Source organism: Pan troglodytes, chromosome 8 (assembly GCF_028858775.2).
Source record: "Pan troglodytes isolate AG18354 chromosome 8, NHGRI_mPanTro3-v2.0_pri, whole genome shotgun sequence".
NCBI classification, from domain to species: Eukaryota; Metazoa; Chordata; class Mammalia; order Primates; family Hominidae; genus Pan; species Pan troglodytes.
This window is the reverse complement of record NC_072406.2, coordinates 110,731,473-110,749,239: the sequence shown is the minus strand read 5'-3', so window position 1 is coordinate 110,749,239 and position 17,767 is coordinate 110,731,473. Positions and strand designations below refer to the sequence as shown.

The 17,767-nt window shown below is 39.8% G+C and overlaps 1 protein-coding gene across 2 annotated transcripts in view; it reads left to right on the top strand.

Moving 5' to 3' along the window:
• HPSE2 (heparanase 2 (inactive)) overlaps positions 1–17,767 on the top strand; it is a 778,452-nt gene that overhangs the window by 603,387 nt on the left and 157,298 nt on the right. For both annotated transcript variants that reach the window (XM_054659851.2, XM_001166372.7), the window contains 2 exons: positions 10,528–10,634; positions 16,204–16,318. In XM_054659851.2, coding sequence (XP_054515826.1) covers positions 10,528–10,634; positions 16,204–16,318 — 222 coding nt within the window. The remainder of the gene's footprint in view (positions 1–10,527; positions 10,635–16,203; positions 16,319–17,767) is intronic.

Here is a 17,767-nt window from a genome sequence, read left to right as displayed (position 1 = left end):
CTTTTCTGTGGTTTGAGATAACAAGTGCAGAGAATGGAATTTTAAATCCTAAAAATGTCACAGAAACAGAAGCCGCAAATGAAAAATTGATCTGATACCAAAAGAAAATGGGCAAAGATGGCACTCCAGAACACAATGATAAAAAGAAATTATACAGAAAAAGATTAATGAAACTGACAGGAAGTACATTAGACAGAAGAAATGCATCAAGAGGAATGTGATGAGATACTGGAATGACTGAGCTCAGAATAGCCCAGCTTGTCTAACCTAAGAAGGACATGTTAAATATGGAGGCAGTTTAGCCAACCAGAAGTTGTGGGTCTCCTCAAACAGGAAATTGAATTAGAAAGTGAACAGAGCCCTAAACTGGAACTGTGAGGATTTGGTTTTTGCCCTTGTGATACTGAGATTATTAGTTATCTTCTCTGAAACTTAGCTTTCTCATCAGTAAAATATTATCTCTCTCATTTATTTATAAATATTTTATAAGCAAAGTAATTGTCAAGCATTCTATAGGGCATGCAAAAAGGAAAAAAAATAGAAAATTACAATTCAGTATAATAAGGTCAAGGTCAGAGGTAGGTCCAAAGAACTTTGGAACCCAGAGGAGAAAAGAATTAACTTTCTGAAGGTTTGAGGAAAGTTTCACAGAGGAAATAACATTTGAAATAGGCTTGAAAAAAAAAAATCAAAACAATGCAGATGAGAAGTGAGCACGGGAAAGGTAATCGGTAAAAAACTATTATGGCCGGGCGTGGTGGCTCACGCCTGTAATCCCAGCACTTTGGGAGGCCAAGGCGGGCGGATCATGAGGTCAGGAGATCGAGACCATCTTGGCTAACATGGTGAAACACCGTCTCTACTAAAAATACAAAAAACTAGTTGGGCGTGGTGGCGGGCGCCTGTAGTCCCAGCTACTGGGGAGGCGGAGGCAGGAGAATGGCGTGAACCTGGGAGGCGGAGCTTGCAGTGAGCCAAGATGGCGCCACTGCACTCCAGCCTGGGTGACAGAGCGAGACTCTGTCTCAAAAACAAAAAACAAAACAAAAAAAGCACGATTGCTTCGTGTAGTTGAAAAGTAGGAGTCCTTTCTTTGTAGTGAACCATAGGTCTTCCTCCCACAGGGGAGCAATGGGGGAAGAGGTAGCTAAGGGATGGTTGTGAAAGTCTAAGATAACAAGTTAAATAAAGCAGTTAGCATCTTATCCTGTGGTTCGGTGGTTCTCAACTTTATTTTATCGTGTCTAAAATACTCCCATGGACAAATAGATAAAATAGACTATGGGTTATATGCAATTACTAGCTCCTTAGCTTTTTTTCCCCAGTTAAGGAAACATTTCAGAATTTTGGCGAAATATTGTTATGACAACTTTGAATCCACTCTTTTTATTTTGAACTAAATTATTCCCAAATCACTGTTTTCAATAGTATCTGAAACAAGTTGCTTGTAGCACATCTCCCAGCTGATCAAACAGACCTCTCTGAGCACAAATAATTGAGTACCACTGCTGGCAGTAGGGAACCACTGAAGGTTCTTAAGCTGAAGAGGGATTTGTCAAGTTAACAAATAGCAGCAGTGTGAAGGATGGACTAGAAGAGGAAAAGATTAGAGGCAGTAAGACCAAGGAACAAATGACAAGATCCAGAACTCGGAGGGGCAGTGAGGAAGAAGAGGACAGAGTCAATATCCTCTGCTCTAATGTAGCAAGTAAGTGGAGAGTCAAAAAACACAAAAGAAGGATGGAAAGAAACATGGGAAGGGCACAGAGCTCTCGCCTTGACCACTTATAAATACAATAAGGAACAAAGACTGACAAGAGGCAAGGATGTCCCTAAGAAGAGCTCTGTGTGTAGGTAAGGTTTAAGAAGCTTCCTGTAGCTATTCAGCTCTTTGTAACCAACTCTGTAGAGGACCAGTTTGGGTTACTTAAAGAGCTACTGTTCTTCGTGAAATTCTGGGGAAGGTTGATTTCCAACTAGATGAGATGCTAGAATTAATGAGCTCCAGCTTCATTTGGAGGGTGGGCCTCCTGCCAGGGCTGATTAGCCCAGCTGGCCTGTCCGCTATTCCTGTTTTATTGCTTCCTTTCTCATTAAGGAAGGTGTTGGGTTTGGATAACCATAAACAACATGTCTGCTGCTACAAGGCTACCACTTCTTACACAGCCAGTGGCTGAAGCCAGGCTCTCAAGAGTCTTTTTAAAGGACTTAGATCACAGTTTTAGAGGCAGGATATCAAGGAAACACAGGAAAAGGAAGCCCAAATTTGAAAATGTGCTACATAAATTGCTATTTTCTTATTTTTACTGTTTTTTTTTCTTTTTTCTTTTTTTAATTCAAAGTGGTAGGGAAAATAAACTAAAAAATCCAGGCTGTTTTCTCTAGTCTCCCCTCTCTTTCTGTCTCCCTATTCCTCCCTCAGCATGTCCACATGAAACAGTACTCATAGTCCCCAGCCCTGAAATATGAAGGAATGGAGCTAGAAGGGTTTCCCTTTATACAACTCTGCCTCTAGCAGGCCCAAGGATTCAGAGCAGCCACTGGCCCTTTACTGAGCAATTTTCAGGGTACCTGAAAGCCCCCTTGACCACATGCACCCAAGGATTGAAGTCTATTTGGGAACAGAAGAACAGCTGAAAGGCAGCCAACCACTCAGCTCCCTTTACCTTCACTTAAGTAATTTCAGCATTTGTACGTCTTACTCCCCAGACAGTGTATCCCTTAAAATAACCTTCACTGGCACATCATTTCTCACCAGGAACTGTACCCTTTTTCTTTCCAAAGTACTCCAAGTTTCTCTCTTCTAGCACAGGGAGAATCATGTTTACTACAAAAAACCACAGTGTTGAACTATAGCCCTCAGTTTCTTAGAGTTTTACTTTCTAAGGGAATTTTGCAGCTGGTTCCATCTGTTTCTCCTAATTTTTTTCTCTCCTCTTCTGCCCATGCTGATTTCCTTCCTGGACCCAACCAGCACCCAGCTTCAGTGTCTGTACCTCCACTACATGTCACCATCATGCTCTTCTCTGCTCATGGAAGATACAGAGTTCATAAGCCTCCCACGGTGCCCCAAACAGTAAATACTCAGAAAATATTTGTTGGTTTGTACTGACTACTCCTAGAACCTTTAACATTAATAATTTCTAGAAATATTTCCCCAAAAAACATTTCATATAACTGGTTTAGTTTTTGTATCAAAGTTGTTCCTCACTGTGTGTTTTTTGTTCATGTGGCTTGACAGGAATTACCCCTGTGCTGAGAATGGATGAATGAACTACTCTGAATGATAATTATGTTTGTGTGAGTTATCCATGTGCATTTTAAATTCTAAACTGGCCTTTCCTGCTGCTTAGCATGCATCTGGGCTATTACCTATCACCACAAGTCCTACGTCTGAAGGAAAAACAACCAACTCTGATGTTATTCATTCAAACACGAGCTCATGTGCCTTGGACAAGGAGAGTGGTCTAGGTAATATTTTGGTTTACACCTCTAAGTGCTTACTATATGCCAGACACTACTTCAACTGCTTTATAAATATTATATAATTTAAATATCATAAAATCCTCTAAGGTAGATATGATTCTGATTTTACAGCTGAGAAAATTGAAACACAGACAGGTAATATAACTCATTCAAAGTCATGCAGTAAGTAAATAATAGAACCAGAATTCAAATGCAGGCAATCCATCTCCAGAGTCCATGCCCCTAACTGCTCCTCAATTTTAGATTGTTTCCTTTCAAATCTCCCTGCAAGTCAGAAGAGAATTCTGATTAACTTTTTTATTTTTTATTTTTTAAGAGACTCTCATGCAGGCTGGAGTGCAGTAGTGTGAACATAACTCACTGCCTCCTGCCTCAGCCTCTTGAGTAGCTGGGACTACAGGCACAAGCCACCATGATTGGCTAATTTTTTGTTTTTCTTTTTTGAGACAAGGAATTTAGCTGTGTTGCCCAGGCTGGTCTCAAACTCCTGGCCTCAAGTGATCCTCCTACCTCAGCCTCCCAAGTAGTAGGGCTACAGGCGTAACTTTTATTTACACAGAGTCTATGTCCTTGAAGGGTCTTGTAGACACAGTATTTTATAAATCCAACCGTTTTCTGGAATCAAGTCCTCACTTAAAGGAGCTAGAGTTTGAACTCCTTTTGAAAAATAATCATCTCAGCCGGGTGCGGTGGCTCATGCCTGTAATCCCAGCACTTTGAGAGGCTGAGGTGGGTGGATCATGAGGTCAGGAGATTGAGACCGTCCTGGCTAACACGGTGAAACCCCATCTCTACTAAAAATACAAAAAATTAGCTGGGCGTGGTGGTGGGCACCTGTAGTCTCAGCTACTCAGGAGGCTGAAGCAGGAGAATGGCGTGAACCCAGGAGGGGGAGCTTGCAAGTGAGCCGAGATTGCACCAGTGCACTCCAGCCTGGGCAACAGAGCGAGACTCCGTCTTGAGAAAAAAAAAAAGAAAAATAATATCTCATACAAATCACCCCTCTGAGTTGGGCATGCCACCATCCAACTAAGTACAGTAGATTCTTGAATAATTTCATTTCATTTAACATCATTTTATTATAATATTGATGGAAAAAAAATCAATTCCCAGCTGGGGCCACTGTCTGTTTGGGTTTTCTCCGGATACTCCTGCAAATATGTAGATTGCATTAGGTTTCTTGGGTGTCTAAATGGTCCCTGTCCAAGTGAGTATGGGCATGGGTATGAGTGGCCCTGCAATGGAATGGTAACCTGTCCATGGCTGGTTCTCACCTTGCACTCTGAGCCTCTGAGATAGGCTCTGGCTACTCTCAACCCTGAACTGGTATAAGCGGGTTGGAAAATAAATGAATGAATGAATAAAAATTATTGTAAAATAAAAATTTGTAAAGTCTACAATAATTATACAAATGTACAATAAACGATGTGGCACTAAAGCACACAGCAAGTCTGTCATATTTGTGATTGTTTTTGAATTTCCCGGTGGTAGGAGGTGCTCCTTTTTGCTTTGCAAACAAATTCCTTGATTTAACCCCCACCTCCATGACTACCACCACTCACTGATTCACCAAAAATTGGGTAAGTAATTTTCTTACTTGTTTTTATTCATCTTTTTTCTTTTTTCCTTTTTTTTTTTTTTTTGAGACGGAGTCTCACTCTGTCGCCCAGGCTGGAGTGTAGTGGTGCGATCTCAGCTCACTGCAAGCTCCTCCTCCCAGGTTCACGCAGTTCTTCCGCCTCAGGCTCCCAAGTAGCTGGAACTACAGGCACCCGCCACCACACCCAGCTAATTTTGTTTTTGTATTTTTAGTAGAAACGGGGTTTCACCGTGTTAGCCAGGCTGGTCTCTATCTCTTGACCTTGAGATCCGCCCACCTCGGCCTCCCAAAGTGCTGGGATTACAGGTGTGAGCCACCACGCCCGGCCTATTCATGTGTTTTAAATGTGTATATAGATCACACTTATTTCAGTGATTAGTATGAAAAGTTTTGGGGTCTTTATTTAGAAATTCGGTGATGTTTTTGTGACCAGAAATATGTCATAGGAACTTAATTCTTATTAGTATCATTTAGCCTATAGCAACATTGGTTATATTATACGTTCTTTTGCTTAAAGTTGCCGTTTCCAAGGACCTATTGATGACTTTAAGTGAAGACTTATTGTACTTACAGCAAACATCCTCAAGTGATAAATGTGGAAATACATGATTGTTTCTTTTCTTCATATCAGAATATTATAACGAGCTTGATAACACATAAAATCCTTCTGGTATCCAAATCACCTTGTATGGTAATTGACCTTTAACACTTCTGAGGTTATTGGAGTCCATACATAAATTACCTGCTAAGCAAAGCACAATTTTCCTTTTCCTTCTCAGATCAAGGAGAAAACCCCAGGCCTGATATCCTGAGATTTGGCAAATAAGCATGTTGCTCTTCTCTAGATCTTTCATGTTGTAATAGGTTTTCATTATATGTTTTTCCTGATCTCTAAGGTTGTTTTTGCAGTCAGCATATTGCTTCCAATTCTTTGATCAGGTTTTAGTCGCCCTTTATCAGGTCACATGACTTCCTTAAGGAGTAGCAGTTTACTGTAAGCTTGTGCAAGGGCAGGTATGGAATTGCATTAACTTCTTTGTGTTACACACAGTCTCCTGTGAAGCACTTACTCTGTGCCAGGCATTCTGATAGGAAGTAAATACAAAAGTGAATAAAAGTATTCCCTGCCTTCAAAGAGCTAATGGTTCAAGGTTTCTAGGAAATTTCCTGAATTTCTTACTTGGATCGAAAATGGTAGTTCAGAATCCTACCACCAAACCATAAGAATAATTGGCACTAGTTCCTCTGAATTCATGCATCACCGTAGAAGGACCCACATAAATGTTTATCTGCTAGTTCTGTGCTCCTTTTCACTAATTCTCAGGATCTTCCTGTGATTGGCCTAGTGTATGTGTCTTTGGCCTTTGACAAGGAAAGATCCTTAACACAATCCTATCAGGTATTATTCCAGCTTACATGTGAGGAAATTGAAGCTCGAAGTGGTTATAAAATAATAAAACTTTAATTTGTATATCATTTTACAGTTTTTATCATTTTACAATTAAAATGATATACAAATAACTGTATCATGATACAGTTTCATTATATATATATGATCTCATAGCAGCTGCAGGGATCTTTACATAAGTCAGATCAGATCACTTTCTTGGTTAAATCCCTCCAATAGCTTTCCATCACACTCAGAATAAAAATACTCCTTTCTTCTCTGACCTCATTTTTAAATATTTCACTCCCTTACTTTCTACACTCCAGATAGTCTTCTTTTGGTTCTAAAAACAGCAGACCTATTTCCACCTGAGGTCCTTTTTCTGTGCTGTTCTTCTAGATCCATTAAGAGGCTGGCTCCTTCACTCAGTTCTCAGTTCAGATACCACCTTCCACATGAGCCCCCTCTGACCGCTATCTAAAGTACTGACCTTACCCTCCTGTCAAATTGCTCTCTACCGTGCTACTCTGTTTTGTTTTCTTCCATCACTTATTATTATCTAAATTTCTTTTATTTGTTTACTTGTTTATTATTATTCTCCTTCCCTTGACTAAAATGTAAGACAACAAGAACAAAGACTTGTTATGCTTCATTGCTATAGACCCACCACTAGAACTCTGCTTGGCATATAGTAGGTGCTCAATAAATATTTGTTGAATGAATTAGTTAATGCCCTTGATAATGCATTAATGTTTTTAGATGGGAAATCCTTAGCCCTTTCTAGCCTCATGTTTATATATTCTCCCTAGGCAATTTCATTTACTCCTGTGGATTTTTCTACCTTTCTCAGCGTTTTCCTCCAGCCCAGATCTTTGTTTCTGAGATGACCAACTCTGAGCTGTGTTTGACTTTTTTTTTCATTTCCCATACTTGTTGTTTTAAATTTCAGAATCAAAGATACTCTAGACCTTTGGGTGATAACCAAGGAAATCTACATTAGCATTATAAAATACTAACACATTTTAACATTTATATTTAAAAGGAAATTAGAGTTCATCTACTACAAATTCATGACTTTAAATGTGGATGAAGATATTGAAGTCCAAGATAATAACTGCTACAAGTGTCACAACTAGCATGTAGCATAACCCAGAATTTCCAGGGTACATTCTTGTTTCTACATTATGGTTATTTGCCTACTTAGACTATACCTCTCCTTTTGTTAATGTGTTCTTTTACACGTATTTATTTACTGAGATATAATTCACATAGCATAAAATTCACCCTTTGAAAGTATGAAATTCAGTGGTTTTTAATATAGTCACAGAATTTTGAAATCATCTCCACAATCTAATTTTAGAACATGTTCATCTCCTCCAAAAGAAACCTCATACTGATTAGCAATCACTCTCCTTTCCCCCTCCCATCTTAAACTTCCTCTTCTTCTTCAACCCTAGGAAACCATTAGTCTACTTATTGTCTCTATGAATTTGCCTATTCCGAACATTTCATATAAATAGAACCATATCATATGCGGCCTTCTGTGTCTGGCTTCTTTCACTTAGCTTAATGTTTTCAAGGTTCATTTATGTTAAAGTATTCACCTTTTTGTTTTGTTTAACCAAAGCTCCTTTCTCTAACTGCCTTTAAATCTATCTTTGAGCACAAAATTAAACATTAAATATCCTGCAAGCCGAAGACAAAAAAAAAAGAAAAACACAAATATATTACTCTGCTCTGGTTACTTATAAAGGAAGTGCATAGTTTATCATGTACACAGATTTTTTTAGCACTATATTTTAAGGGAAATCATAGATGTAGTCCTTTAATCTGGCCATATGGATGTGTCTTTTGATTATTTAAGGCATTTTTCTTACTTTCTTGTTCCTACAATTCCCTGCTTCCCTTGAGTTGGGCATGAACAGTATTGAAAGGGGTGAGAGGACTACCTAGTGGTATCTTCAAACGACTCTTCTTTTTTTGTGTATAAAAGTGAATTTTTACTTAATCTTTACCAACATGCTATTGACCACCACCGTTAATTCTCAGGATTTTTCTTCCATTTATGATCATAATACTCACTTTAATCTCAAATTTGTGTAATTTTCTTACAACTTTGTTTCTGAAAAGGGTCAGTAACTTTGCCAACCCAAAATATGTTCCAAATAATGCAAATTCTCTAGCAAATGTGGGGAGAGAGGGCAGGGAGCTGTACCTCACTAGAAATGAAAAGAGGAATATGATTGATTGTTGATGTCTATGTACCCATGGGTTTGGCACATATATGTTTTCTTTTTGAAGGCCCTCAGGTGCAGAGAATTAAATTAACGTAATACTCCTAAACTAACAGCAAACTATTATCATCAGTTCATGAAAGGTCTTGTTTTTGTTTTAATTTTCACCTCTCTCTTATACAATCTTTCCTTATGTGTTTGATATATGTTCTTAAGAGGCATGTGTCATTATAGGGTATTTAGTGTTATTAGGTGTGAATGAGCAATTTTATAAGTAATATTGTGCCATAAATCTCACTCAGTGTGTTTTTTTTTAATTTACCACTAAACCTTTAAAGACTATTCATGATGTTGGATTTACATTGACTTTATTGTTTTAACTGCTGCATAATATTGTATAGTATATATCCACATTTTATTTTTCCATTCTTCTAGCAGTGGACATCTGCTACAGTGACATAGAAAGAATTCTCATTCTTACCTCTTTGGAGACCTGAAGAAGAATTTCTTTGGTGTGTATGTCTAGGAGAGTGGCTGGGGGGCCATAGGACCTAAATACACTATTTTCTTTATCCAGCCTCATTAGTGCATAGCTGACATCCTCCCAGTCCCACCTCCTACTCTAGCCATCATTGTAGAGATCAGGGCTGAGCCAGCATGCAGGCTGCAGCCAGCTAGGTGTCAGTGTACTACGTAGTACCTCACTTCTTATTTCCTTCTCTGAGGCAGAGATGAGGAACACTCAGAGAATCTGCTCAGCACTCAGGCCTGCACATGAAATAGGGATAGAGGGGCAAGGGGTTAATGGTCACAAGGCTACTCATGCTTTCCCTTGTATCCCCTTGGGGGTCAGTTCTGAGACACAGTCTGTAAGGCTCTTACCAAGATCCCTGTGAGACTGAGTTTTTGCCAGCAATGGTTGTCAATTTGAAAATGCATCCTTGTCTTAGTTTTCCCTTCTTCCCTATTTCAGTCCCCCAGTCCCTCATTCCTGCTCCTTGGTATTATTTCTTGAGTGAACTACCTATAAACAAGCCTTTGACTCAGGTTCTGCTTTTAGGGGCTACCCAGTATACAATCTTACTCCTAAGTGCCGATTGCAGCCCCAAGCATCTGCACACTGATCTGAATAGTTTGGTCAGTCTTCACCTTGTGGGTCAGAGACTGGGCCATTTCAAATCTTCAGTGTGCCACCTTTCGACAAGAAGTTTTGCTTCTGCTTGGAAGGCATGCAATTATTCCCTGTGTGGGATGTGTCATTTGTGGGCCAGTGACTTTTCTTTTTACCCTTACTGCAGTTATTTTCAAAATGTGATTACAATATACCTGGACTAGTAATTATAAAATAAATCTCCCACGAGCATTCTCTCTACCTTCTTGTGATTTGTGGCTTTTGATGCTTGTGTTGCATTCATGGCTTTTAGGTAGTACGTGTGTCATAGATGTGCTATAAGAGAGACTGAAAAGCATTGTTTCTCAATGCTTGTTGATATGGAAACACAATATGATTTATATTTTTTAGTGGAAAGTACTGCAGTCAGTTTACATCCTAGAGTATGCACTTGTTCTGTCACATTATCACTTGGGTTTACTTAGGGAAAAATGATAATTTCTTTAAGTGGATATGTGTCAATGTTAATGCATTTTGGTTTGTGAATGCCAACTCACTGAACTGGGTGCATCATCATAAAAAAGCACAAATCATGACCCCCTGAAAACAGGAAATCAGATCAACTTCCTTAAGGGAATGTGTGTTTCTTCTCATGTGGGAATAGCTTTTAAAACCTCGTTATCCCCTTCTGCTTTTGTTGTGTAAACAGGTAGTTAATACATACACTCCAGGAAAGAAGATTTGGCTTGAAGGTGTGGTGACCACCTCAGCTGGAGGCACAAACAATCTATCCGATTCCTATGCTGCAGGATTCTTGTGAGTAACACCTGCAAGTTCACACCCGGGGGCTTTCAGGAGGGAAGGACAGTGAATCTCTGGTGTTGCTGATTATTCTGCCCATCCTAGGGGTGAGGCATGTTTCCCGTTGAAAGTTCATTTCATTCATTCGTGTGTGTCTTAAACCATTCAACAATGATCAACACCTTCTCTAGATATTAAAATGTCAGGCACAGGCATCAGAGCAAAGATTATAGTAATAGTAGTAACAGTAATAATTATAGTAATAACAGCTTTATTGAATGTCTAAAGTTCAAAACACAGTGTAAACCACATACATTTTCTAAGCCAATTTTCACTATAGTCTTGGGAGATAGGTAACAATAAGGCATGGTTTTTTCCCTCCAGAAAAAAATATGATTGATGGAACTGGGATAGGAGATAACTACATTGTAAAGCTGTAGGAGGTAAGTGCCGTAGTAATCATACTTTTAATGATACGGTGCTTACCACTGTCTGAAGTGCTTTATTTATATTTCATAATTTAACAACCAATGAAATCGATGCTACTGCTTTTATAACAATTTAGTGAAATAGATGCTGTTATTATCCCATTTACGGATGAGAAAACTGAAAGAGGTGAAGTAACTTATCCAAGATCACTCATTTAGTTTGTGGCACAGCTTGGACTCAAACCCAGGCAGTTTGCTCCAGAGTACAGCTTCTTTACCACTGTGGTAGACCACCTGCCTTTCTTCCTCACATGGTCTGTCTACAAAAGAAAAATGACAGACATGCAAAGGAATGAAGAATTTCTGTGACTGGGAGTATCAGGGAGGACTTCATGGAGGAAGTGGCATTTGAGTGAAGCATAGTAGGATTACTCTAATTTCTATAGGTGGGAGTCATGGTGATGACAGAGGAGAGCCTTCTAGGCCCAAGGGACATTATGAGCAAAGGCACAGAGGAGCAGAGAATGACTAATGTGACTAAAGCCTTGTTATCTGTGAGGATGCAATGAGGACTGAGACTCAGGAAAGGGTTTACCACCAAATTACAGAAGGTCTTAAAAACCCGGTAGAGGAAGTGAGGCCTTGTTCTATATTCACAGCAAGCCACTGAAGATTGTGAAGGAGAGAGACAGAGAGAGAGAAAAAAAATCTGGAGAATCTGACTTGTGTTTTAAAACTTTGACTTTATCAATGGTAGTCACAAGAGTTGGGAAGGAATGGGAAAATGAATTTGAAGGCTACTACAGTGGTCTGGAGAATGACTTAAGCCAGAAGCATAAGGGCCTCTCATTAGCCTGCCAGTGTCATGTGGCAGGGACAAACCCCTCAGGATCACTAAGTAAATGACTTGTTACTGCTCCAATACAGTCCTATGGCCTTGGATTTTTGACTGAGCAATGTCCTCCTAAGAACCATAGCTTTGCCCTCAGCTATGTGTTTTGCTACTAACAGCTGTTCTTAATTATGCAGCTTCCGTTCCCCTGCATAGAGGCAGCTTCTTTAATACATTAATGAAGGACAAATCAGGCCAGTCAAGTGGATTGCCTTTGCAGATGGAGTTCTGGCAAACGCAGATGAAGAAAATGATTCAGTGTAATTCATAGTGATACCTTGGGTCTTCCATTTCTGTGTCCTCAGCATCTAACGTTATGTAGCACAAACAATGTCAGCAAGCATGGTTCAAATGCATGAAGTGGAGTGAGTCACCTTTGATATAATGTGGTTAAGAATCTTCTTTCAAAAGTACACTCCCAGCCAGGCATCGTGGCTCACGCCTGTAATCCCAGCACTTTGGGAGGCCAAAGTGGACAGATCACTTGAGGTCAGGAGTTTGAGACCAGCCTGGCCAACATGGTGAAACCCCATCTTTACTAAACATACAAAACTTAGCCGGGCATGGTGGCATGCGCCTGTAGTCCCAGCTACTTGGGAGGCTGAGGCGGGAGAATTGCTTGAATCTGGGTAGCAGAGGTTGCAGTGAGCTGAGACTGCATTCCAGCCTGGGCAACAGAGCAAGACTCCGTCCCTCCCCCATGCCCTCCAAAAAAAACCCCACAAAAGTACACTCCCACCCTCCACTGGCTTGATATGAGACCTGTTGAAAGAGTGAGAAGCCAGGGTGTCAATGCTGCAGGGACCCCCTTGGAATCAGAGGAATGGCATTTGCTCAGCACTCACTATAGGACGCTGCTGCAGGGCCCAGCAAGCAGCTCAGTTGTACTGAGTGGTTTTGTGAGCATTCTTCCCTTTAGGGAATGATATGAAATGAGAAATACTGCAGACCTTCATGGAGGAAGTTGGAAAAGAGAACTGCCTTTTCATGAGCATCAGCCAAATAGCCATAGATCCCTACAGTCACTTTGTAGAACACAGATCAACATAGTTGTTTATATTCCGGCTGTAATTCAGATATCCAATGCTTAGTTGACACAGATCTGATGAAAACTAGTTTATTCTGCTCCCGATCTCTCTTACCTCTTTGTCACCCATTTGGTCTCAACTCCACTGACAGCACCCAGCAATGTGCCCTTTGAGTCCAGTTCTCCAAGGGGCATAAATTGCTTCCTGTCGGGGGTGGGGGAGTAGGGGAGCAGTAAAGCATTCTAGGAAGCTGTAGGAGGCTATCAAGAAATTGAAAAGAAGGCATTTTTCCAGCCTTTTTGAAATGTTTATATATCACATAACTCTGAGTTCACCGGGACATATACGTGCACGTATGCATAAATTGGGATTCTCTGCTACCGAGTGTTCAAAAGTAGAGTTTCCCAGCTAGCGCTTTGAGATTCTTTGGTGGACCACAAATACTCTTGGTATGCTGCTGTGTCTCAAGCACCTAATAGTGTCTGGTACATAGTAGATATTCACCTTTAGTGGAGTGGAAAATAACGGCAGGGTAGCATCTTTGGTTAGATATACCAGTCATTTTATCAACTGTCTGTAGCTAAGCATAGAATGGGAAGACCATTGCTTTCCCTCTCTGAGGGGTCTTGTTATTATAGGAGGAAGATGAAGATAACTTTCATATTAACCATTCTATTCCTAAAGCCATGGGAAAGCAGTAGTTCTGGTTCTAGCCATTTTTGAATGCTCCAGATCTTGCATGTGCATATAGGGATGTAGGTTTGCAGGGAGAATGCATATTCTTAATTTCTTAAATATCTTCCTATACACTAGTAAAAACATCAGGTTTATGAATTGATATTTATTTGTTGAGTATATACTCTATGCAGGTCACTAAGCTAAGCTCTGTAGAGGTCAAAAGTAGAAATTTGATATGATTCTTTTAAATGTGTATACACAGGCATTTACATGGTCACACAAGCGTTTTTTAATATCTTCTCAATTCTGAAAACAATGCCTAGCATTTAGCATTGACTAATGTTATTGCATAAATAATGAATGAGTAAACAAGTGGGATCTTTTCACATATAAAAACACCAAGATAGAGCCCTGTATTGACATGAAGATGCTGCTAGATGGAGGGACTCACATATGTGATTATGTGTTTCTTCATTGTTTTGTTTCTTCCTTCATTTGACAAGCATAGGGATGGAAAGTTGAATAAGACAATTTGCTTTTAAAATACCTGTTAGATATAGAGCCTATTGTATTTGTGCCATTTCAATATAGAAAGAACACTACTTAGGAGGCGTTAGCCCACAATTCATGTTATAGTTCTACCACAGGACAGCCTTTGACCAGGTATTTCATAGTATGTCTCAGTGGCTAAAGGAAAAGCTAAACCTGTTATCTTGATTTTATAGGATTACCAAATTAATAAAAATTATGAAGGCAAGTAGCTTGCTTAGCCATGTCATGTTCCAAAAGTAATTTCAATTCCCTGGGTCACAATGTTCCAATTTGAAGAACAACAACAAAAATGATTCTACTATATTACAGTCAGATTTCCCTTTTGATTTAAAACTTTTGTGTTTTGCTTTGCTTTTTGTTTTGTTTTATTTTTATAACTCTAATTGTCAGTAAATATTTGTTAGTTTTTTTGAGAATAAAATATAATTGTAAATGTAAAAAACATTTGAATATAGGAATAATATTTATTCACAATATAAAAATTAGCAATGCTCTTTATTCCAGCAAGGAAAAAACTTAATTCTTCAAGTCACGGGTTTGGAGCTCCATATGGTTTCAGATTTAGGAAATCATAACTATGCGTAATTTTCCCCAGTGTGCTGAATGGTGATTCTCAAAGTTCCGAGAATCTAATTTTATCCAGACAGATTTCAAGTCAACAGAGTATTGAGTACCTACAGTGTGCCAGGAATGGTGATGGGTGTTTGGGGTACAAGTTCAGACATTGTGTCTATGCTTGATGAACTCAGAACTGACAGAGGAAAGGTGGAGAAATAAGTTAAGTGATTCTTTCTGTGGACTTTCTGAGGGTATGAATAAGAGATCTGGGGAAGTACAGAGGAAAGTACCACTGTTGGCTGGGGCAGCAGAGTTTAGAATAAAATGACACTTGATTTGGAGATTAATATATGAGAAGAAATCTGCCAGATGAAAAGGGGTAGGTTCAAAGAAGAGTAGAAGGGAATTCTAAGCAGAAGTTAAAACATGTATAAGGACTTGGGTAAGTGTGAGAAAGCAATGTGTATTTGGGTAGCCAAGAGTAGTTTCATGTGTCTTGGAGCCTGTGGGAAATGGGGTCTAGGGTGAGAGAAGATGGGGAAGAGGTGACAGATAAAGCTGGACACACATATGTTTAGGACAAGTTGTGAAATGCCTTATCTTTCATATAGAGAAGACTGAATCTCTAAGTCACATTTATTCTATGTATTATTACAAGTAGAAGTTTCCCTAAGTTTCAGAATTAGGAAGAGAAAGAGAAGCCCAAATGAATGCATGAATGTGTAAATAGTGAAGGCAGAGTCAGCAGTGTTGGAAGAACTAAGAGGGCAGTATTTTTGAAGGATGGCATGCCCTGGAAAATAGGTGTTTGGCATAGTAGGATAGATGATAAGTGTGTGAACAGTGCAGGTCCTCCACTGCAAAATATGTGTGATGGTAGCATACTTGAATCCCTGAATAGTGCCAAGGAAAATTATTATTGCATTGACTACTGACAGTGATATATGAGGGTTGCTAATGACTAGACTATATTTGCATAGGTCATAGGAGTATATGAGTTAGAGTTCTGTTAAAGGTACATATTCAGGGACAGGGTATAAGCAGGGGAGTTTGAGGGATGGAATGCACAATGTGCGCTCTTCTGTAATTGTATGTCCTCTGGCCAGGAGGGATATTAGGCTTACAAATGGCTAGGGTGTTCATTTGTTAGTATTTCAGGAATAAAAAGTCAAGTCATTAACAACAAACTATTTAATGATCAAGGGCAGTTCATTTTACTCCTCTAGACCTCTGTTTCTTTTTCTATCAAATGAAGAGGTTGGATTTGATAATCTCTAAAATATATTACAGCTGTGAACTTAATGCTTAAAATAACCCTTTTTAAAGTACTAGGTAAATTTGGTGACTGGAGATTGGTGTATATGTGTATATAGTAGCCAATCTCTATAGAGCTTGTTATATGCCATTTTAAAAATATATTGATGTAGCTCTTTTTCTCTGCCTTTTAGATGGTTGAACACTTTAGGAATGCTGGCCAATCAGGGCATTGATGTTGTGATACGGCACTCATTTTTTGACCATGGATACAATCACCTCGTGGACCAGAATTTTAACCCATTACCAGTAAGTGTGGGATAAAGATTCCCAATCCCTTTTCCATGTCATTCAGTTCTTTTGATCATGCCTTGTTCCATACTAGGAGAATATTTTTCCTCTTGCTGTTACCAGTTAATTTCATTCATTGAACAGAAACATTCCTGTCTTTGTTCCCTTGATCCATTTTACAGACTTTTGGCTTCAACACACACACACACACACACACACATCTGTTCACTCACTCACTTTTATATATACACATACATATGTATGTGCAGTATGCAATATACATATATTCATTTATATATATTTGTATATTTATTACTATTGTTTTAACAATCCAGGCCGGGCACGGTGGCTCACGCCTGTAGTCTCAGCACTTTGGGAGGCCGAGGCGGGTGGATCACGAGGTCAGGAGATCGAGACCATCCTGGCTAACATGGTGAAACCCCGTCTCCACTAAAAATACAAAAAATTAGCTGGGTGTGATGGCGGGCACCTGTGGTCCCAGCTACTTGGGAGGCTGAAGCAGGAGAATGGCATGAACCCGAGAGGCAGAGCTTGCAGTGAGCCGAGATGGTGCCACTGCACTCCAGCCTGGGCGACTGAGCGAGACTCCGTCTCAAAAAAAAAAAAACAAAACAATCCTTGTGTAGTTGAGATTCCCCATCGACTTGTGGCCTGTTTGAACTCTGCTTGAGAGTGAATTTTTCCAGATTGTTTTATTTTAATGCTAATAGGAGACATTAGTTAACATCAAATGCAACATGTTGAAAGCAGATGGGGGAGTGTTATCCAAGATCAGACACACTAGGAACCCATCTCTTGAGGAGTGGCTGAAGTGCAATTACAGTTAGATGATGAGCCCCGTGTGACAATGAGGGGATTTACCAAGAGCGTCAACTTCTCTAGGAGAGAAAAGGAAAGAGAAAAATAAACTAGAATGGCAAAAGCATAAATATGGGTTTGTCTAGTCACCTTATTGGCCAATCAGAGAAATTCCACGGACCAGAAAAGCTACGCTTATCAGAAATATTACACGGGTTATCCTTTATCAGAGAAGTCATGGTCATGACAAAAGATCAGACTGCTCTCATCAAGTCATAGAATTTCAGAGCTGGGATCCCTCCTTGAGATGATCCAATTCCACCTCATTTAACTGAGGGACTGCTAGCTAGGGGAGGGGCAAGGAGGTGGGACATGTAGGGCTAGCCCTAGAACCTGTTCCTGTGCCCTGGTTCAGTGCTCTTTCTACAGAACTATTTGTTGCCCTGGGGCCCACAATAAACAAACCCAAACTGGAACCAGTGAGCATTCCTACCACTTGCCTCTCTCTGCCTATTTCTACCACTCCCTCCATTCCCCAAGCCCTAAGCCAGGAAGCTTCCAAGCCCAGAGCAGAGAACAGCTCAGCACCCACAGCACCATTTCCACGTCTCAATTACAACCAAGTAATTGTTGTATCACTTGGTGTAC